The sequence below is a fragment of the Lycium barbarum genome, chromosome 11 (assembly GCF_019175385.1).
Source record: "Lycium barbarum isolate Lr01 chromosome 11, ASM1917538v2, whole genome shotgun sequence".
Taxonomy (NCBI): domain Eukaryota; kingdom Viridiplantae; phylum Streptophyta; class Magnoliopsida; order Solanales; family Solanaceae; genus Lycium; species Lycium barbarum.
This window is the reverse complement of record NC_083347.1, coordinates 6406415-6430597: the sequence shown is the minus strand read 5'-3', so window position 1 is coordinate 6430597 and position 24183 is coordinate 6406415. Positions and strand designations below refer to the sequence as shown.

Genomic DNA, 24183 nt, shown 5'->3' with positions numbered 1-24183 from the left:
ATGATTTCAAACCATGTCCAAACGGCTCCTAAATATTGGAGATGAAAAAAAATAATTATTTTCTTTGGAATAGCCAGAGAAGGCTAAGGTAGTAATTTCAAATTTGAAGGCACGAGCCTCCTTTTCGCCTGCCCTGGTGCAATGTAAGCGCTTTGTTAGGGAGGGAAGATAAAAGCTGTCCCCCCACACTCTCATTTTTTCCTGGCAAAATACAAAAGCAAACAAAACCCAAACCCAATCCTTCACACTCTCACACCCACACACGCATGCACGCACGCTCTCACCCCATCCCAAAATAATTATTGTTAATTTTTAATTCCCTTTATCCCAAAATAAAGATAAAAAAAAAAAAAAAATCAAAGTAAGTGTCACATTAAAAATTCCAGATAATAATTAGCATGTATTTCAACTATGACCTAACATTAAAAAAATAATCCTCTTTAATATTGGTCAATTCTAAAAAAATACCAATAAGGGTAGTTTAGAAAACTCATTATTATATTTATTGATTTCTTACTATAAGTGATTTTTATTAAGATAACAGTTACTTTGAGACGGAGAGAGTATTCGGTATGCAATACTCATATTGGGATTTACTTAATTTAGATTCGTGTTAAATTTTTTTAAATTTAAGATAAAATACTCCCTAATAAAAATAAGTTTGTACTCCACGGGTTAGAAACTTCTAATTGAGAATAAAAGAATACTTATCTCCGAGAACTGGATTCTTATAATAACTAAATGAAAAACTTACTCCACTTTCCTTACTAAAGTCATTCCAATTTTTTTTTCTTTTGGCCTTTTCTTGGTTTCACCCAAGTAGTCAGATTTGGTAATCTAATACAGAGGAAGGTAAAAAGTAGAACACACAAGGGGGTCTGTGGGAATGTAAAGAAAAAGGGTCTCTATCTTTGTGGTTCATAAGCATTTGTATACTTTTGCTCAACAAGATAAAAATAAGAGTCTTGAGAGAGAAAAAATTAGTGTTTCTACAACTTCATCAAAAAAAGGGGGTGTTAATTTTAGCTTAGTTAAAGGAGAAGGTAAGAGAGAGAGAGTTAAAGACAGAAAGGAAAATGGTGGGCTCAGGAGCAGGAACAGATAGGAGCAAAGAAGCAGTTGGGATGATGGCCCTTCATGAAGCACTTAGAAGTGTCTGTCTTAACACAGACTGGACTTACTCTGTCTTCTGGACTATTCGTCCTCGCCCGTATGTTGTCTTTCTTGCTTTCTTTCTCTCCGTGCTTGCCTGTTTTTTCCTGTCTTTTTGGGGTCCTCATGTTTTGCTTAACTTTTTGTCTGGTGGTCTCTTATTTATTTTGCAGGAGAGTTAGAGGTGGTAATGGTTGCAAAGTTGGAGATGACAATGGTAGCTTGTAAGTATTTTGCCATTTTCACACTAAAAGGAAACAGGAAATGAACTTCAATCTCTTTGTTTTTTAGCTGTGTCATCAAAGACATGAGCTTAAATCGGGGACTCAACTTGTTTGGGACTGAGACGTGGTTATTATTGTTCAAGAAAATGGACTTCAATAAGGAAAGAAACTAGCTTAAATGAAGATTCATATAGTCAACCCAACGTGTTTGAGACTGAGGCGTAGTTATTATTGTTCAATAGAATGGACTTCAATCTCTCTCTCTCTCTCTTTTATTTAGCTTTGTAAGGATAAACCAAGAAGTGAGGATTCATATAGCTCACCAAACTTGATTGAGACGGAGACATAGTTGCTCTTGTTGTCAAGAAAGCAATTTTTTTTTTAAAAGCTCCTTTTTAGCTGAAAGATTGTAACTTTGGTTTCTTTTTGTGTTGATTTATGAAGGATGTTGATGTGGGAAGATGGATTCTGCAGAGGTAGAAGTGCAGATTGCTTGGAAGAGATGGATGGTGAAGATCTTGTGAGAAAGGCCTTCAGCAAAATGTCCATTCAGTTATATAATTATGGAGAAGGGTGGGTACTGGGTAGGTGAATTTGGTTGGTATTGGATTCCACACTCTCTCACCACTGATATAGTAGTAGTTAATGAGTATTAGTATAAATAGAGAACCAAAAAAAGGTGGAGTAGACAAAGATTTGTAACTACTATTTTTCTATTTTGATTGGTTGGGTTTTGGTTTGCAGGTTGATGGGGAAAGTTGCCTCTGATAAGTGTCATAAATGGGTTTTCAAAGAGCCTACTGAATGTGAACCAAACATATCCAACTACTGGCAGAGTTCATTTGATGCTGTATGTATAATAACCAGAAGTTTACTTGCCTTTATATTTGGTTATATTAGGAAATGATTGAATGGTTTGATGATTCTTCTTCCTTTGACCTAAATTTCTGCAGCTCCCACCTGAGTGGACTGACCAGTTTGAGTCAGGGATTCAGGTCAGATTCAAAACTCTAGAACAATAATTGTCTCTGTTTCTTATTTATTTATATTAAAAAAAAAATCAATTTCCTGTGGTTCTTGGCTTGTTTTGTATGCCATTATTTGCTTAGCTTTATGTGTGGTGTGACCGTGTTCTGCTTTTATCTTGCAGACTATTGCTGTAATTCAAGCTGGACATGGCCTTCTGCAATTGGGATCCTGCAAGATTGTAAGACTCATTTTCTCTTTGCCTTAAAAAATACTAAAGTCTTGTTTATTTTAATTGTATTTGTTTCTGTATGGACATGTGATTACTGCTGTAGAATGCAGAGTAAAGACTTGCAACCAAAACAATTATTCATGAACTTTTTCAAATACTGATCACCTATGTTGCCCAGACTCTTCAAAAATGTTAATAGGTACGTGTCTAATCCTCCAAAAGTAGTGCATTTTTGGAGGATCTGACACGGGTGCGACAATATTTTTGGGGAGTCCGAGCCACATAGCTGATCACTTAAAACGACTTAAGCGCTATGATCTAATTTGGATGAGAATGTTGTATCTTTCTCAGATACCGGAAGATCTCCATTTCGTGTTAAGAATGAGGCACACGTTCGAGTCTCTAGGCTATCAATCCGGCTTCTATCTGTCACAGCTATTTTCTTCAACGAGGACTAGTTCACCTTCGTCCACGATGCCTCTGAAGCAGCCAACTATGCCAATTCGCGCTCCTCCTCCCCTTTTCAACTGGGGACCGAGGCCAATGCCTTCAGCATCTTCGCTGCTATCCTCTCCCAACTTCCAAAACTCTGCAAGACTCGGTATTCCACAGTCCAAAGATGAATCACATATGTTCCTCCAGCTTCCTCATTCATCCGAACCTCGAATGGAAGACATGATGGGAGGTACTGCTGATCATGAGAATGATATCAAGTGGCCTAATGGATTGACTTTCTTCAGTGCTCTGACTGGTAGGAATGATGATTCCAGGATTCTGTTCAATCCTGATAGCTTAGGAACCAAACCGGATGGGAAGAGTTCAAATCCGAATAATTCAGATGCTTCTAGCTTGCACAATAATGGAGGTGCTAATCCGAACGATTTCTTGAGCTTGGACAGCCACCCTGATAGTGTTCGGAAGATGGACAAGTTCAAGAGGAGCTACACGCTTCCTGCCAGGATGGCGTCGTCTTCTAATTCATCGACTTCACTCGATCAGCACCAAAATAATCCAGGAGAATATAGGAATGAAGGAGGTATGTACCCTGATGTCATGGAGCGATTCCTGGAATGATCTTTCTAGGGTTATGGTGGAGAAGTTGTACTTAAGAGAAGGTGTGTCTGTGCTTTGGTTAATTTAGTGCTCTTTTAATAGTTTGGTTTTCCTTCATCGTTTGGACCTTTGAACGTTTCCACAGTTTCTTGTAGTCTTTTTGACCAGTTCATGTAGAAATGAAGGAAAATTTATGCTTCTCTCTGGATTTTTCTAGGAAGAATATGAATGTCTAGTAGATATAAAATTAGTGTGTTCAAGAATGTTGTCACACCCATATCGCATCCTTCAAATATCATGCATTTTTGGAGGATCTAGCATGGTTTAACGGCTTTATTGTAGAATCCGTGCAACATAAAAGTTAGTTCAAGGGTCAAGTTGAGGAGTCTTTTGTGCTAACTTAGTGTAACTACTACTATTGTGGATCAACTTTTGAAAATTAGGGTATGAAGACAAATAGATCGTGTCCTATTGACATTTGGTCAGTTGACATTACGCAATTAAGGAGCCCAAAAATATCTAGAATAGTACTATGTAAAGATCTACAATAACAATACTGCTTGGGCTCTCTCCATCTATATTTTTTATTTCTCATCCGATGTTCGGTATCTACATTAGGCTCGATTAATCCATATTCCCACAACGTAAAGCCAAGACCTTTCGTTAAGGGTGAAGGGATCACATCTATTCCTCCACAACCTTTGTTAGTCTTGATCTCTCTATATGTCTAGTACAAACTTTGTCCCAAGTTACATTGTTCGACAACTTACCAAGGGTCAAGTTATTCAATTTTAGAAGGAAAATCGAAAATAGATATTCATTTCCTAAATATAAATTTAGATATCCAGAAGAGAATAAATATTTTACATATCAAATTAGTAAAAGAATAGGACACTTGTAGATGGGAAGCTACTTAATGTGAAATGACATCTCTAGTTGGCAAAACGAACTGTGTTAGTCCATCCTTTTCCTCTCAGTGATGCTTTGACTTTTTAGCGAGGACCCATTTGTACGATACCTTAACAAAATCATTAGGAATTTATAAGATAAGTTTTAAAGATGTACACTCGATAGTAAATGATGTGATCCAATAAGTGTTCTGGTTGGAGGTAAGCACTTTTTTCATTCTTGAGATTTTGCGTCCGACTCTTGCGTATGGAATCGTCAAATCCCCTAGATGAGATACCTAGGGTTAGATTTTTATCTATATAATAAAAACAAAACTCAAATGAAAAAGTACAATCAAGGGGAGCTAAACCTTACTTGCTAACCCCAATGAGGCATAATGGAGAGTCACTTAACTTCAATGCGAGACTTTTCAGTAAATCTTTTCGTTTAATGAATTTTACGCGCGAATTCAAATTATTAAAGTCTATAATATCAAATTTTAGAAAAAGAGAAGTAAATGATGTCTTCTTTTTTCTTTGTTTTCAACTGCTTGGCAGAAGGATTGCTTTTGGTGTCTTGTCAGGGGGCATATTTTGGGAGGCGGGAAGAAGAGAGTAGCTTTTGGTCGTGAATTGGTACTGAATCTTCTTTATTCCTTAATTTTTGCATGGGCACGGAGGACGAGTTTACAAGAATCCAAAGAAAAGAACTCGACCTTCTTTTTCCTCAATATCAATTTATGTGAATGTACATAGAGTTCGTTTGGATTGACTTATAAATTACTTTCAGTTTTTTTTGAGTTTTAACTGACTAGCTTAAAGTTATTTTGTGTTTAAAATAAGCTTAAAAAAATAATTGAGCCTATTTGACTTAGCTTATCTAAAGCAGCTTATAAGCGGTTTGAAAACAGCTTATAAACCAAAAAAAATAAGTTAGACTACCCCAACTTATTTTTTTTAGCTTATAAGCTGTTTGGAGCTTATAGGCATAAGCCCATCCAAACAGGCTCATAGTTTAATCTTGTTCTTCGTTTTTATGATTTTAAATATGCTATAAATGTTTATGTAGCTATAAATTTTAAAATTTATAATCTTAAACTTGCCATAACATTTGTGCGGCTATAAAAAACTGACATTAAAGGTAAAAAAAAATAAATGAAAAGTCTAAGTCTTTTAAATTTAGAAAAGAGGAATTCCTTTCGAAATAAACTGAAAAAGAAATTAAACAGGATCACGTAAAGTAGAATAGAGAGAGTAATTGATTAAATTTCTATTAAACTAGTTGGAGATGGTGTATATAATATAAATCATTTGTTTTTATTTCATTATAGAAAAATTTACCTGACATAACTAACCTGCTATAACTAACTCTAAGACGTATTTATGGTTAATAACTACTAGTTAAGTTAATTACATTTGGTAGCTACAATTTTCATTTCGTAGCTATATATAGTTGTATATATGTATTTGAATGAATTTGGCTTACGTACTGTAAAAGCTGGATACAATTGTATGTGTATTTATATGCATATATATATATATATATGGATGAATACATATTTTGATTGTATTATGAATGTATTACAATTGTATGTGCATTTATATACATGTATATGGCTGAATACATATTTTACCTGTATTGTGAATGTATGTTTGCTAAATGAATTGGATTTTTCTGGAAGTTACCTTCATTATATTCAGGCCAGAGCCCAGTATTAAGAGAGCACTATACATCAGCAGACTCAATTAGCGCCAAACGATACGCAACAAAATACGAAAGTGGTCATTTCAGGCGTGAAAAATTGGAAAATCTAGACTTTCATTCATAATCTTAATAGTGGTATCGTTTTTGTGAAGAACTCCAGCTTTGTCCGTCTTTATAGCCGCTTTATTGGTGATTGTAATGAAACGTATCCTTGTTATGGCGGCAATAGCATAGCAGCAAGTCTTTTCTTTCCTTTTAATTACTTGCCTTTGGAAAAAGATAAGACACCTGCCCCAGATATAATAATGGACGATAATTCATTCGAGCGATCACTTTCACTTATTCTATTCCTCTTTCACGCCTATTTTGATTGGACATTCTCACTTGAAAAATACTTATTCGACCTTGAGATATTACACTAAATCAATTAATTAATTCAACGACAATGTTACAAGTTAAACTGTGAATACTTGACTATTCTCTTCTATTCCAACTTTCTCAGAAGCTTGGGTGGTATAGTCGAACCAGTAGTCGGACTTTCTATCCCTGCGTGGATGAAGCGACACAAGTTCTTTTGAGAATTCAATAGAAGGTCATGACAAAACGAGTCGTTTATCATTACGATAGATGACAAGTTGAAGTACCGTGACATATGCAGCTAAGACATTCTAATAAACCGATAGACTTGAACCTTGTTCCTATATGAGCTGATCAATTTGATCGGACAATCGATCGCTGTCTATTTTCATTGTTCAAATCATTGGCATCATGAAAAAATCAAAAGTTGTAACCTCTCTCTATCTATCCAATGCTTGCATGGAAGGGCCGAAGGGCAAAGAACATCTTTAAATGGTAATAAAAGCAATGCTTGGATGGAAGGGCAAAAACTATCTTCAGATGCTACTAATAAAAGCTTATAGGTGTCTTCCATTCATTTGTTTGAGGTAATCGAGTATGAGTTGGTGCATAAACGTGTATGTAAGTTAGTGCATAAACGTGTCTGTACCACTAGGCAGTGTGGTGGGATGGAATCAATATCTCCAGAAGGTAAGAAGCTTTCCCTTTTAATCAGTCTTACAAGACGTGAATCTAAATTAATCGAGTCAGCGAGTATCGGATACCAGATGATTAAAAAAAGGAGTATATATTTTTGTTTTGCAGGTAGACTTTTATAATTGGTTAACTGAGTTCTATGGTTCTTCGGCCAACAAATAAGTTAAAGAGACCAGGATTACTAAAAATTCAAACTGTCCGAAAAAGCAGATCTGAAGGTACACCTACCTTCTTTCTTTTAGATTATTTGCAAATTTATCAGATCTGACTCTTTCTCTATTTAGTGGTACAATTCTTTAGCTACTTCTATTGTGCAATCAATTTTTATTTTTAGATTTACTCAAGATCTGAATCAATTTTACCCTTAAAGATTGGTACTTTGCATCACTTTCCGTCTCAATTGTGGAATAAGTGATGGCCGGTGGCCAGTCCACAATGGAGGCTGGCCAACCCTCACTAAATACGACTATTCCAAAAACCAATCCTAATCCATTACAATATTCAGATCTGTTCAAACCAAAAACCTTGAATGATACATTACATAGTCAGATCCAATCACTGCCCCAAATTTCAATGAAACCAGTAACTTACCTACATGGGGTGCCATACATTAAATACACTGAAGTAGAAGTTGATCAGATGAATATCATTGAAAATCTTCAGTATGCTGTGGTAGGAAAGTTCTCATATGGCCAACCAGATATTGAACAACTTCGTCTCATAATCCCTACACAATGTGAAATAAAAGGTGAGTGTAGAACAGGTTTTCTAAGAAACCACCATGTGCTTATCAGATTAAGTCTTTTTGAAGACTTTGTGAATTTCACATCAAAGCCTGTATACTACATTCAAGATAGAGAGGGATACTCGTACCAAATGAGAACACTGATCTATGATTCGAATTTCAAGGTTGATGAAGAAACATCAAAGACAATGGCATGGATTTCCTTCCCAAAGTTATTGCCTACATACTTTGTGAAGGAAACTCTTTTTTCAATTGCATCTGCAGTGGGTATTCCTATACAATTGGATATGGCTACGATTAACAAGACTAGACCTAGTTGTGCTAGGGTCAAGGTTTTAGTAGATCTGGTAGCGGATTTACCCAAAACGGTGAGGATGGATATTGAAAATGAAAAAACAGGAGCAATAAGGACTGTTAATGTAAATTACAGGGACATGATGAATATGATTGTAGAATTATAAATCCAGAGCGTGTTCAGTATGACAATGAAAGGGAGGAAATGCCAAAGGAGAATGGCAAGACAAAACCTCATAAAAGCTCTGATGAAGTGCACAATAGTAAGGAAAGCAATAAAGATCTCCAAGAGGATAAAGAAATTGAAGCAAAAAAGGCCAAGAGATTACAAGCAGAGGAACAACATAATAAAAAGCAGACTAATGACAAAGGCAAACAAAAGCAAGAGGATGGAAACCAACAAGGATATGAAGGGAAAAAGAATTATGGAAAATACAATTATAGAGGATACAATAATTTATACAATTATTCTGCTAGAGTGTTGGCAGGTGGAAGAGTGTTAGGAAATTCGGGAAATTGGAATCCCATCAAAGACAACAGAAACTTCAATGCTGAGAAGGGAAGTGCAAATCATAGCAAACAGAAAGAGACAACAGTCACTGATACATGCAACAAATTTAACACTTTGGTGGACTTGGAGGAGGAACAAGAAAAACAAAATGAAACACAAGAAGGAAGCACACATAGTAGTAATCCTGTTAAAGAGACAGCTAGGCCATGGGTGGATGCTGCCTTTGGGAAACAAACAGAAAATAACAAAGTTATGAAAAAGCAGGGAAAGATAGATAGCAGACAAGAGCAAGATAATAAGAATGAGAAAGGGGTAGGGGATAATCAGTCAGAGGAGATAGCCATACAAGATTCAGAAAGAACAATTACAGATATCGTGGAAAATGATAACAAACAGATTACTGAAGGCCAAGACGTACTTCAACCCATAGAAGTACATGACAGTGTTAATTCAAGCTCATATCAGCAAGTGGAATCAGCTAGACAACAAGTGGATCAAATGAAGGACTTACCGGAAGAGCCTCCTCATACAAACAATATGGGTGAAGGAGATACAGCATCATCTGCAAATAAGGAACAAAATAATGAAAGGGAAACACAAGCAAGGGATCAGAGAGATCAAAACAACAGAGATACAGCCATAGAAATGCAGGCAATTTCGGGAAATCATAAGTATCAACTGGTAGCCAAAGATCATGAAAACACAACACAAGAAGAAGTGAATCAGAATAAAATAGATATTGGAGAGGAGGAAGCAGGTGAAACTATTAGTTCTGATTTAATGGAGGGCAACAATAAAGGAGATATTTCCCCTAAACACTTGACAAAAACTAAAAAAGGTCACAAGCCAAGAGATAAAAGTGTTCCTCCTAAGACAATGGGAGGAGTACAAACAAGGATGGCATGTTCTAAAGGAGTTTCTCAATGAATAGCTCATTAATATGGAATATAAGGTCTGTAAACACTCAACAGGCCTTTGAGAGGGTAGTACTATTGCATAGACAGAAACATTTTAATTATGTTGCCTTACTAGAGCCTTTCCAGCATGTTAGACATATTGACATGTACAAATTGTGGTTAAATATGGGGACATCATGGCATAATGTGAATGGGAAGATTTGGATTTTTGTGGATGCAGAAATTCAAGTAGAAATAATGAGAGATACAGAACAACTGTTATCCTGTAGATTCACTCATTTGGGTGATGGGCAAGAGTTGGTGCTTACAGTTGTTTATGCGAGTATTGATAGAAGTGGGAGAATAGCTCTATGGGAGGATCTATATGACATGTCTTCACACATCACCATCCCATGGCTTGTGGGTGGGGATTTTAATGTCATTACAGATGACATTGAGAAATTTGGGGGTCTTCCTGTACAGTTTGCAGAAACAGAGGATTTTAGACAATGTATAGACATTTGTCAACTGATGGATCTTGGTTTTACTGGAAGTATGTTCACATGGTGGAATGGGAGATCGGATGAGGCTTGTATATTTAAAAGACTGGACAGATGTTTGGGAAATCAGGCTCTGCAGAATTGTTTTCCTAATTTGGAGGTAGAGCATCTCATTAAACAAGGTTCTGACCACTAACCCTTGCTGGTAAATATGAGAGCAGATAGTAGACCAATTAGGAAATCTTTCAGGTTTCTTAATTTTTGGGTGGAGCATGAATCTTTTCTAGATGTAATCAAAGAAAATTGGGTGGAATCTTATGGCTCAGACCCCTTCTTTAACTTCCATAATAAGTTAAAAAAGGTGGGAAGAGCTCTCTCTAAGTGGAGTAGGGACACTTATGGTGATATCTTCAAGCAAATTGCAACTCTGGAGGAAGTGGTACAGGTGCATGAGCAAGAATTTGAACAGAATCCTACAGGGCTTAACAGGGAAAGGCTACAAAGGGTACAAGCTGATCTGATAAGGTTTTATGCTATTGAAGAAAAATTTTGGAGACAAAAAGCAGGGATGCTGTGGTTTCAGGATGGAGATAGGAACACAAAATTCTTTCATGCTCATGTCAATGGAAAGAGAAGAAAGCTACAATTACAAAGAATTCAAGATCATACAGGTACATGGCTGGACACTGAAGAGGAGATTGCACAGGAAGCAATCAGATTTTTCTCAGACCAATTCAAAGAGGAAAATATCCCTACAGATTTCTCTATGCTTGATAAGATTCCTAAAATGGTTACAGAAGAACAAAATCAACAACTCTATGAAATGCCAGATGAAGCAGAGGTGAAAAGAGCAGTTTTTGGTTTAAATGGAGACAATGCAGGGGGTCCTGATGGTTTCACAGGAAGATTTTTCCAAGCTTGTTGGGAAATTATTGCAAATGACTTGGTGACCATGGTGAGATCATTCTTCTGTGGGCATGAACTCCCAAGGTATGTAACTTGTACCAATTTGGTTTTGATACCAAAGAAGAAAGAAATTAATACATTTTCTGATATGAGGCCAATCAGCTTGAGTAACATCACTAGCAAAGTTATTTCAAGAATCATTCATGAAAGACTGATATATCTGCTACCTGAGATCATTTCACCTCAGCAATCAGGATTTGTTAAAGGCAGGAGTATTGTAGAAAACATTCTGTTGGCTCAGGAAATTGTACATGATATTAGGATTAGAGGAAAGCCTGCAAATGTTGTCATTAAGCTTGACATGGAAAAGGCTTATGACAGAGTATCATGGTTATTTCTAACTAAAGTCCTGAGGAGAACGGGGTTTGGTGAATTTACTATTGATCTGGTGTTTAGAGTTATCTCAAATAATTGGTATTCCATTCTGATTAATGGGCAACCTCATGGATTCTTCAAATCATCTAGAGGAGTAAAGCAAGAAGATCCACTGTCCCCTACTTTATTCATTTTGGCTGCAGAATGTTTGTCTAGGGCTCTCAATACACTGCATACTGAGGATGAGTACAAGGAATATGGGATGCCAAAATGGAGTCCATATGTCAATCATTTGGCATATGCAGATGATACTATCATTTTCACCTCTGCTAATGAACAGTCTATGAGATTAGTGATGAAGACTTTGAGTAATTATGAGAAGGTGAGTGGTCAGAAGATCAACAAGCAGAAAAGTGCTGTTTATATGCATCATTTGACATCTCATAACATTAAGGAGCTGGTATTTTCTGTCACCCAGATTCCTAAAAAGGATTTTCCATTCACATATTTGGGTGTACCAATCTACTATGGGAGAAGAAGGAACATTCACTACAAGGAGATAATAGAAAAGATTCAAAATAGACTGAGTTCATGGACTGGTAAGCTGTTATCTATTGGAGGAAGGACAACACTGATTAAACATGTTTTACAGAGCATGCCTATACACCTACTATCCGCTTGTGACCCTCCTAGTGCTATACTTGCTCAGATTCATAGATTGTTTGCTAAGTTCTTTTGGAGCAACTCTGTGGGAAATTCAAGTAAGCACTGGGCAACTTGGACAACCTTATGTCACCCACAAGAAGAAGGTGGCATGGGGTTTAGAAGCCTACAAGATATATCTAAAGCCCTCTTTGCTAAACTGTGGTGGAACATGAGAACCAAACAATCCTTATGGAGAACTTTCATGAGTAATAAGTACTTAAAGAAGTTTCATGCTGTGATAGCCCCTAGCGGATCAGGTACTTATGTGTGGAAGAAGATGATTAAATACCGAGATGAGATGGAACATGAGATATGGTGGAAGCTTCAACAAGGTAATTCTTATTTTTGGTTTGATAATTGGACAGGACTGGGAGCCCTATACCATATTACTCCACCAGATTTTGAGTGTGATCCCACAATCATCCTTGTAAAAGAAACTGCAGAAGTGGGGCAATGGGATGAACAGTTGCTAAGAAGAATCCTTCCTGAGGATCTAGCAGACCATATTGTGCAGCACATTAATCCACCAAATGAAAATGGCCAAGCAGATAAGGCTTTCTGGAAATTAGATTCGAGGGGGAAATTCACAGTTGGGTCTGCATTTCAATTGCTCAGACAAAGAAAAGACCCCAGTAATTTGTATAAGCAGATGTGGATCAAAGGACTACCAATAAAGATATTTTTTTTTATGTGGAGATTTTGGAAGTTCAAGCTACCATTGGATGATAAGTTGAAGAAATGGGGACACCAATTCCCTTCCAGATGCTATTGTTGTCAACATCCAAAAGTGGAAGATACCTCCCATGTCTTTTTACACTCACCAACAGCTCAAGCCATTTTTTGTGGACCAGTGGGAATAAATACTGAGAATTTGCAAGTTACCCAAATAATTAACAGATGGTGGGATATGCCTAGTAGACTACATGCCAAATGCATCAACCAAGCTGTCCCTGCTATTATTATTGTGAAACTCTGGAAGAGGAGAAACACTATGAGACATGAAGGGAAGGTGTCAATCACAAAACTCATTTACCAGGTGATGCATACTTTGATTCAATTCATGAAGGTGAGAAGGAGAAATTTTAGGTATGCACCATATAGTTGGAGTGTGATTGTTGAGGCATTACAGAGATATTCTCCAAAGATAAGAGTAACACCGGTGACTTGGAGAACTCCAGATATTGGATGGATAAAAGTCAATACTGATGGAGCCTCAAGAGGAAACCCGTGTAGGAGTTCATGGGCCTTTTGTGTAAGGGATGAAAGGGGAGATGTGATACAAGCACAGGCTAGAGAAATAGAGGATCTTCAAAGCACCAACACCGAGGCAGAGGCCCTAGCCATTTTACAGGCTCTCAGGTATTTAAAAGACAGTCAATGGGATCAAATAAGGATAGAGACAGATTCACTTTTGCTGAAGAACTCTATTCAAAGGACATGGGAAATTCCTTGGCAAATCATTACTATGGTGGAAGAAATTTGGAGAATAAGTGAGGAAAAAGTGGTGGTGATAGAGCATATTTATAGGGAAGGAAACAAATTAGCAGATCACTTGGCTAATTTAGCTTTGGACACAGGGGACATACAATTCAATTCCTTTCATGACATGGAGAGCCACTGTAAAAGAATTGTGAACAGTGACAAATTACAGCTGCCCTGTCTAAGAATTAGATCATGTTAAGGAGACTGAATATAGGGGGAAGGTGGGAGAAAAGGAGGTCCTCACACTCAAATCCTTTGGGAGGAGAATGTGAAGGATTTGGTTTACACTAATTGTTTGCTAATGGTTGCAGGTACACAAACTAACATAAATGGAGGATTTTAATTCAACAGGTACCACAGAACAACCACACTGAAGGAATACCAACAAGCAGCGAAACACAATGTAATCAGGATGTTGAGAAGTTTTACCAGCATAAATTGCAACTGGTTGGAGGCACTTTTGACAAATGACATGAAGTGGAATTACTGCTCCAAATGATTGAGCACATGGAACACAACAGACCTCTTGAGTACACATGGGCATACAGTTTCTAGTTAGTGGTTGTTTCTTAGTTGGTGGTATTAGCACCCCGGGATGCTCATCCTACTGAGAACTGGTCATTAGTTAGAAAATGTACTGCCTTGGTGCATAGAGAAGGCCAAATATAGAGCATGTGAGATATAGAAACAGAAGTTCTTTATGGAGCAATTATTTCAAATTTCATTCTATTAGTAATTTTTTTAACAATTTGTAATATCAAATTAAGACAAGTTATAAGTCTTAATTTGATCATTAGTTTAAATTTTGTATTTTCATTAGCCTTTTGGCTAGAGTTGTACAAACTTCTGGATTTTTTGATAAAATTTATAAAATTAGCCCTAGGCCAAAAGCCTAGTGGACTTTTATTAAAAAAAAAAAAATGATCAATCTATTTGATAGAAATAGGAAGGAAAAATCCTTGCTCAATCACTATGTGACTTAAGGAAAATGTTCTGCCCCAAAATCATAAATCAATAATTACCAAAGTTAAAAATTTAGTCAATCACCACACTAGCCACATTTAACGACGTGAATCTAAATTAATCGAGTCAGCGAGTATCAGCTACCAGATGATTAAAAAAGGAGTATATATTTTTGTTTTGCAGGTAGACTTTTATAACAGGTTAATTGAGTTCTATGGTTCTTCGGCCAACAAATAATGAGACCAGGATACCAAACATGATCAATCTATTTGATAGAAATAGGATGGAAAAATCCTTGCACAATCAAAGCATAAGCTTAGTCACTATGTGACTTGAGGAAAATGTTCTCCCCCAAAATCATAAATCAATAATTACCAAAGTTAAAAATTTAGCCAATTATCACCACACTAGCCACATTTAACAACTAGCCAGTAATTATTCGAAGGAAATTAGTAATCAATGTCAATCTTTTAATGACAAGAAAACCTCTCTCTTCTTGTTGGTTCCATGGCATGACACTCTCTGCATGCAGACATAAACTTCCTGAAAACTCTTCTCAAAAACCAAAATCTCACTTGCCTCTTACCATTTTCCTTCCTCTGTTTCCTCGACTTATTAAAATCTTTACTTCCTTTAGCACTCTGTTTCTTTGATTTACAAACAAATTGACCCTTTTTCTTCATAACTGGTGCTGAAAGTTGATGTTTGTTTTTCTTCATAACTGGTGTTGGTGTCACAATAAACTGCCACTTTTGAGTACTCGAAGAATTCATATTATTCGACGAGTTCATATACATGGTGAAAGCTGATATTTTTCCTTGACTTATCAATTTCCTTTCAGAGGATTCGCTGGTGCTGGTCCTCGCGCTGCTACTGCAACTGCTACGACTATTCGTGCTGTTGCTGCGCGAGGACCAGAGCGAATCCTTGCTGCTAACACTACTTGTTCTGCTCGTTGATCGCGAGTATGAAATTGGACTACTGATATTACTAGCAGGTTGACATGGAAAATAATGCGGTAATAAACGTCCATTGAAGAATAAATGATCAGCTGGTGATTTTGGTGATCCTGGTGAAACACTACCTGAGAATTCAAATTCTAGTTCTTGTCCTTCTTGAACTGGCATTATGATTGGAAATGAAAATTTGTCACCTGAATTGCTCTTTCTACGACGATTTTCCATCGGAATTTTTGTTGTAATTTGTTAGATTCAGGGAAGCGATGATCTGAGAATTGGTAGATGGATGAATGGTTATATACTAAGTCATAAAAGTGTTTGTTGATATGAATAAGGTGTAAGGAGTTGGCTTTTTCCCCCTAAAGAGGGGTTAAATGGACCCCTTGTTTGGGACTTGCTAGTGAAGCATAGTGGTCTAAATGACTAAAATCATGTGATATTTTTTGAATACTTTAAGCTGCCAACTATAGATTGATTAATTAGTTATAGGGATAAGTAATCATACTAGGAGCGTGTATATTTCCCGAATATTAGTGTATCAAATTATGTTGATATGTAGTGTATATTATATAATACCTAGTTTACTGCCACTATTAATTTGATACAGATCATAATCAAGATCAATGTCCTACGGCTTAAAAGTCAATGAAAAGAGATTGAGATTTACCACCTACTCTACTCTAACTGGAGGATTTAAGAACTTCGATTCTCAAGACTTTGACAGTGAAATACAATTATATTCCTTTTCATTACAAAAAAAAAAGAAGAAGAAAAAGTAGGATCATGCTGTAGCATTACAAGATTAAAGGTTTTGGATCAATAAAGGAAACTCGACAAGCATGGTACACAACATAGTGGGGATTTAACTTAAATTTGCAAATGAAGAAATTTACTAACTTTTATGCACCGACTTGAAAGAGACGTTCATACTATTGGTGTAATCTAACATATTGTAGCATGTTGCGTTTTTGAGTTAGCCAATTCTAATTGTTATATGAAGAGCATATTTAGTAACCCTAAGATGGAACAACTAATCTTATATAGTGGAGTAACTATTTGCTTCCTCGAATGAATATTCTCCGGTTGAGCATCTAAAGTGGGTTGAAACTTAAAAATCGGTCTTAGGTTAAAATCAGATAATATTGTGATTTTTTCTCATTTGACCAAGTATTGGTGGTTTCTTTTGAGTCGACGGTTTATTGGAAACAGTCTCTCTACCCCACAAAGGTAGAGGTAAGGTCGGCTACATCCGGCCCTCCCCATACACCACTTGTGGGATTACACTGGGTATGTTGTTGTTGACCAAGTCTTGATGGACAGAGTTTTCTGATATTTATGCTACCTGAAAGAGCAAATACCCTGTAAACTTAGTCGAGGTGCAGCAAACTGACCAGATCGCCACAGTTATCCGAAAAAAGAACAGTACTCTCTTACTCTATGGTCGATAGACTAACTTTATGTTATTGCTTTTGTTGCTTTATACCTGAAAGAATAGGAGACTCTATGAGCACACTTTCACGTAAAGTAAAAGAAGATTTTAAGCAAAGCAGATATCAAAGGGAGAGAGTAAAGTAAGAGGGGACCCAAAAAACTCAAGTGATAACATATTGGGGATGTCTTAGAATCCCAAGACAAATACAATGATGAGTTCAACATTGGTCTCTTTGATTAACGAAGCAAAAAAGCAACTACTGAGGACTTCCACTTGGATCATAGCATTAAAAAATCCAAAACCAAGATACAATGAAAGTTATTTGAAATTTTCAGTGTGTCCCACTTGTGTTGCTTCAGTTCATCTTTTAGATTTTGTTTTATTTTAAAAATTATGCAAATATAGTGTAGGGACCGACAAATATTTGACTATCGTTTAACGTCTATACATTTTAAATTATAATCTAGTATTTCTTTCATAAAATTTTCAATTTGCTCAAAATAAGTTTAAACCACGATCTAAAAGGCTCATAAATCACATGATTTTTTTTTTTTTTTTTAAAAGGGCATTTATTTACCTAATAATTATCCCGAAATTGATAATCGGCCGAAATTTCTGTTTTCGAAACGACCACTTAGGGAACCAATTCCACCTCATGGCTTCTTTTGGGACCACCAGTGTGCAACTTTGTCCAGTAATTTAATTTGGGCCTCTAAATATTTTAATACGATTTGGATCTGGGCCTTTAAGTGTGCTTCAGTCTTCGTAGTACGGCTACTTTGAAGAAAATTCGGTCAGTTAATTCTATTTTTGACCTGGATTGGAGCCCACTTGAAAAAAAAAGGTACACGGAAGGGCTATTTTTATATACTTTTTGTTCCAAAGCTTTATTTATAGAGAAAATGACCTAATAATACTTATTTAAGACTTCATATTATAAAATATAAAGATGCTTTTTCTTATTTACAAAATATACTAACAAAATTACAAAGTATACCAGATTTGAGCTTAATGGGGTACTAACGATTTTAGGCATTTTTTAAGGAAGAAAATATGATTTTAAATATGGACTTAATTTTAGAATACTTACCATTCAACTTCTTCTTCTTTTCACATTTCTCTCTCTTTCTCGCTCTATGATAGACACCATTTTCATACCTAAAATTCATCTTCTCTCCTAGTATAAATTTTCAAACCAATATTACAAAGTATTTTTGATTACTAACTTGTGTATTAATTGTATATAAAAATTGATTTGTATCGTTTTGAGATATATATATGATCATTGTGTGTTTTGAAAATCTGTATAAATTATATAAACTATAGTTTTAAAAAATGTTGAAAACTAATATATGTATGAAGTGTGTATGGAGTTTGCTATATGCCATTTTTTAGATATATGCGGCACAATGTGTATGAAATGCGAACAAATTCGATATCAATTAGTCTTAAAAATGTAGAAAACTAATAAATGTATGAAATGTGGATGGAATTTGGTTTGTATCAATCAGAAAACTTATTATACATATATATTTTCTCATAATCTATACATACTTTGATTAGATTTTATACAATTTATATGTTCTTTATCATAATCACAATATACATACAACTTTTATACATATTTCATACGTAGAAATTATAACGAATTTATACATTTATACATATTGTATGCAAAAACTAATATATATTTATTTTCTGGTGTATGAACTTTGTATGGAATCTGATTTGTATCAATTACAAGTTTATTATACATATTTTTCTCAAAATTTAACATACTTTGATTAGATTTTATACTATTTATATGTACTTTATGATAATCAAAATACACATAAAATTTGTATACACATTTCATATATAAAAATTATAAGAATCTATACAGTTATACATATTGAATACGAAAATTATACATATATATTTTTTGGTAAAAGAAATATTGACATAAAAATTACCGATTCTAATGGATTTTTTGAGTAAAAGTTGGAGAAAATTAGGTAACAATATCTCTTAATTTTGAAGGGGGAGAGAAAAATGGATGAAATAACGAAGCAAAAGTTGGAGAAAATCAGGGAACTATATTTCTAAATTTTGAATGGAGAGAGAAAAGTGGATAAAATAAGTAAAATGATTTCCTTACCTTATTTAATGTGTTTTATTTGCATCTTTTTAATTTACCTAATTCGTATAGATTTTGTAACAAGTCTATTGATATATTTTGTAAACTGAAAAATATCGTCATGTTTTGTAAATATACCCTCTTACCATGTACATATATGTTTTTGCCCTTATTTATATACATCAAATGTTTCGATGATCTACTAAATTCATTGAGTTATTCCAAAGATCATGTCATGCCCCGAACCATGGCTTGGGCGTAATACAGCACTCGGGCCTTGCTTGCATGTGTCCGAGCGAACCACATGGCTTGCTTGTCAACATGGGCATCAAAACAATATAATCTATAGGATGCAATTTAAATGAATCATGGAAATGTAATTTGCGGAATAAAGTCTTGAAATTATCTCGTAGCATGAAATATCATGAAAACATAACAGTCTGCAAACATGAAAGCATAACTGACTCTGTGGACTAACATTTGTCTATGAAACCTCTAAAACATGTCTGAATACTAACTACCAAGACATGGCCCTGGACTACCATAAACTGAATACTAATGCAGACTCCATGTTGAACTCCGAGAGGAGTGGGGCTCACCAATAAGCTGATAACTGAAGTGATCCTACTGCGCAGATGTATGCTCCTGAAAACCGGTATCTGCACCGTGAAGTGCAGGCCCCGGGCAAAAGGGGCGTTAGTACATGGTGAATAGTACTAGTATGTAAAACCTGCTGAAATAAAGAACATGGCACAACATAGGTATAGGACATGAATTGAAACTGAATGTAACTTGAACATGAGCATGAAACGTGAGTAAAGTCTGAAAACATGAAATCAATGGAAATACATGTATGTAAAACTGCTTGTAACGTGGGGAATGCTATAGTATAACCGACAACATGATCTGGTACTTGCGTCCTACCAGCAGAACACTCACACCTTGCCAGGGATATGAGATTTAAGTAATAATAAGCATGTAAGGATCCAAATTGCATAATGAAGGTGTTGCCTCCTTGCTGACAACCCTTATCCTACGGTGGCAACGTAGTTTCAGGCTATCTGAGCCTTCTCGGTTAACTAAGCAATTCCCAAAAACATGAACATGATATAGTTGGCTAAGAAGCCCATAATTTTCGTGAAATAACTTGTAATCATGATTTCACGAAATAACTTGTAACATGGTTTCATGAAATATCTTGTAATATGGTTTCTTGAGATACGTTGTCAAAGTCTTGCAAACATGTTCTTGATTCATGAGTAATAACACTAGTTCATAATTATATATATAATTGACTTGAAAACATGCTTGTAACTTGCTAGATAAAATCATAAAGTTTCATATAAACATAATGAGAACACATGAGGAAGAATTCATGATTCATGGATTAAGCTAGGGTTCTTAATAACAATAATGGAAGATTAGGAATACAATAACGAATATAGATACAAAATTCATGTACATAAATACGGGCTACCAATATGTTGGGTTTAATGCCCTAGGATTTGAACTTCATGAATATCAAGAAACGGAGCATGGGGAAGAACGTAAGGATTCCCACATGTGGATGGAAGTTCTACATACCTTAATTGCTCCAAAACTTGAATTAAAGACTTGAGTTTTGGAGAAGATTTCCTAAATCTTGATTCTTGAACCTTGAGATGGGTTTTCTTGAAAACCCTAGATTAGGAACAATAATTTATTACTTAGATTATTAGAATATATGTTAGAATTGAGTTGGAAGAGTTTGGATTGACTTACCTTGATGTTTTGGATTGTTGTTAGGACTTGGAATTGTGAATAATGAAATAAAACAACTCAAGACTTGAATTTATACAAAAGTGAGACGGAAGTTATATGGACGTATTATACGGTCCGTATAAAGTTATACGGTCCGTATAATATGACCATATTTCATCATGGCTGAACAGAACGTCGATTTGGAGCATCATGAAGTACGGACGACTTATACGGTCCGTATAAAATTATATGGGCCGTATAAGTAGATCGTATAACATGACCAGTGAACGGACTGCTCTGTACTCCTTCAGTAAAATGGCCATAACTTTTTGTACAGATGTCCCCTTGACCCCCATAATATACCTTTGGAAAGGTACTTCAAAGGGCTATAACTTTCATTCAGGAAGTTTTCCCAAATTCCAAATTAATAACGGGGTTATGGTCGTAGGAAGTAAGACTTTCTACAAACTCACTTGCAAACATGCCTCGTAGAGTGGCTTCCAACTTTGCTTTGCCCAAAGACATTTCTTATGACTTGATTAGTTTTCAAACACTTCCTATAACCCTCATATTGGTTCCATTATATTATCATCTTATGAGTCAAACCTTCGCCCGAAGCTACGAGGTGTTACAGATCAAAACGTCCAGTTATTAAAAAAATCATTTGTCCCTCTCTGGGACAGCTAGTTAGGGCCCGTTTGGCCATAAATACCAAAAACTTTTTCACTTTTTTTGGAATTTTTGAAGTTGGAGTTGTGTTTGGCCATAGTTTTTGAAATTGCAGTTTTTGGTGAAATGTAGTGTAAAAAGGTGAAAAAAGTTGAAAAAATTTGAAAAACAAGTTTTTCTTGTTTTTAGTATTCCGGAATACAACTCCGGAAAAAAGTGAATAATTTTTATGGCCAAACGCCAACTTAATAGTAGATGCTGTTTTTTTTTTTTTTTTTAACTCATGGACCTTTGAAACTGATCTAGATATCTCTTTGAGAAATCTGAAAAGCTTATGAGAAAACTTAAACCATGCATGGACATTAGAGTATCGTCTAATGTTTTATTAGTCTCAAGAGTTATATTTCCAAAACTTTTAAAGAGATAAATCTAAACAATCACTTAAGAAAGGGACATTTGCGTAAACCAGCCCATCTTTTGGGACCATCAGCATGCCACTTTGTCCAATGAAATTTGCACTATTTCCCTTATTCGGGGTGGTCTTTAATTTTTGTCCTTCGCCTTAAACTCTTGAGTTCTGGGTTCGAGCCCCCGCTCAGTTAAAATTTTTTGTAAAAGTTTGCGAGGCAGAGTTTGCCTGCAAACTCTACTTAAGACAGAGTTTGCCTTCAGGCATAAGACAAACTCTCCATTATAGGCAGAGTTTTACCTTCAAGCATCAGACAAACCTCTACCTCAATTTTTTTTTTTTTTTTGTTTTTTGTTTTGGTTTTACTCAGTTGGAATTTTGCAAACTTCACTTTTGTTCGAATAGGCCTAATTTTTGCCCGAATAGGCCTAGTTTTGCTACAAAATTCTGCCTTGCAATTTTTTTTAATTGAGTCGGGGTTCGAATCCAGAACCTCGAGGTATTTTAGGCGAAGGACAAAATTTAAAGACCAGCAATTTGAGAGGAAAAATTAAAGCCAGTGCTTTTGAAGGACAATCCACGCAAAATAATGCTTTGTCAGTAATGTAGTTTGGGCCTCTAAATATTTTAGGGATAATTACCTGGCATAACTAACTCTAGTACATATTTAGATTTAGTAGCTATAATTTAGATTAATTACATCCTATAGCTAAAAGTAATATGTTAAATACAATTAATAGCTGCATATATATTTAAGGTAGAATAACCATTATTGACTTCTAACCCAACCCTCCCATCTCCCTCTCTCCTCTTCCCCCACTCCTCCGGCGAGGAGCTTCCAGCTCCGGTGAACCGGAGCATCCGTCTTCTCCGGCGAACTATACAACTCCACACTACCGCCAAACCACACCACCGCCACTGCCCAGTCGTCTTCTTCGGCGTCTTCACCGTCTAGATCTAACCAACGTCAGTCGTCTTCCCCGTTTTGCTACAGATCTGACCCAAAAAAAGCAAGTTTTGAAGAAATTGCGCGGTTTACCCTCTAAATGATTTGGTCTTTAATATTTTCCGTTCAAATAGGCTGGTCTTTAACTTTAGGCAAAACTTACATGTTTTTGCCGGTGTCAGTGTATTTAGAACTGTGTATTTAGAAGGTCAATGAATACACCGTATTTTGAAGACCTTTAATCCGGTGCATGGTTTGCCCTCCGAATGATTTGGTCTTTAGTATTTGAAGACTTTCTATAGTACTTGAAAGGACCACAACTTCAAAATACGGCATATCCAGATCATAAGGTCATTAATACGGTGTATCCATTAATTTTTGCCGGATCTGGAAAATAATGTTTCTTTATGAGTGTATTCAATAATTTTTAGCATACAATCCAGTGCATTCATTAATTTTTTTTTATCATACATCCATTGTTTGAGGTGTATTTTATTTATTGTATTTAGTATTTGAGTGTATCCGTTAAATTTTAGTGCAAAATTTTGTTTGGGGTGTATTTTATTTTTTGTATTTTGAATGATATTTTTTTGTATTCAACTGATTTTAAATATAATAAAGTAAATATTGTGTAAAAGTAGCTATAAATGAATACTGAGTTGAATACATTTGACTTGAATACAACTTAGTTGAATACATCTGACTTGAATACAACGAAATTTGAATTGAATATAGCGAAATCTGACTCAACCGAATTTTGAATACAATCTGATTTTTGAATACAATCTATTGTAGCACGCGACTGTAGCTACGAAATGTAATTAGCTAAAATGTAGCTATGCCCAATTTAAAACCCCTAAATGTTAGTCATTTATGTAAAATTCTCAATATTTTATAGGAAAATTTACTTGTCATAGCTATCTATAAGACCTATTTATGAATAATAACTATCTTTTATTTTATTTATTTTTTCTAACTAAAATATTTTCTTAAATTACACATCATAACTAGTATGCTGTATTTCACAAGTTTCTCTTTTAAATTGATTTTCCCTCACCTACAAAATCTATCTTCTCCCTCACCCCTCTCTCTCTCTCCGTTCCCTCTCCTACCCCAGATCTCGTTTCTCCTTAACCCTCCCTCCCTTCTCCATCTCCACCACAACACCGCCGTCAACACCAAAAACATCGGTACCCCCAAATCTCGTTTCCCCTTACCCCTCCCTCCCTCCCTCCTCCATCTCCACCACCAATGCCGCCGTTA

General features: G+C 35.6%; 2 protein-coding genes across 3 annotated transcripts; one reads left to right on the top strand and one right to left on the bottom strand.

Annotated features, from left to right (window-relative positions):
- Window positions 1-840: 840 nt before the first annotated feature.
- LOC132618312 (protein RICE SALT SENSITIVE 3-like) lies at window positions 841-3827 on the top strand. Of its 2 annotated transcripts, XM_060333379.1 has the most exons (7): window positions 841-1210; window positions 1326-1376; window positions 1821-1949; window positions 2121-2226; window positions 2330-2371; window positions 2527-2583; window positions 2926-3827. In XM_060333379.1, the coding sequence occupies exons 1-7, from the start codon at window positions 1077-1079 to the stop codon at window positions 3646-3648; spliced, it is 1242 nt and encodes a 413-aa protein (XP_060189362.1). In that variant the 5' UTR covers window positions 841-1076; the 3' UTR covers window positions 3649-3827. The 2 variants fall into 2 exon arrangements, with proteins under 2 accessions (XP_060189362.1, XP_060189363.1); XM_060333380.1 differs by lacking the exons at window positions 841-1210; window positions 1326-1376 and having other exon boundaries at window positions 1823-1960.
- An 11040-nt stretch (window positions 3828-14867) lies between these two features.
- On the bottom strand, window positions 14868-16000 carry LOC132618231 (uncharacterized). Its single transcript, XM_060333293.1, has one exon. The coding sequence runs from the start codon at window positions 15831-15833 to the stop codon at window positions 15120-15122; it is 714 nt and encodes a 237-aa protein (XP_060189276.1). The 5' UTR covers window positions 15834-16000; the 3' UTR covers window positions 14868-15119.
- Window positions 16001-24183: the final 8183 nt, after the last annotated feature.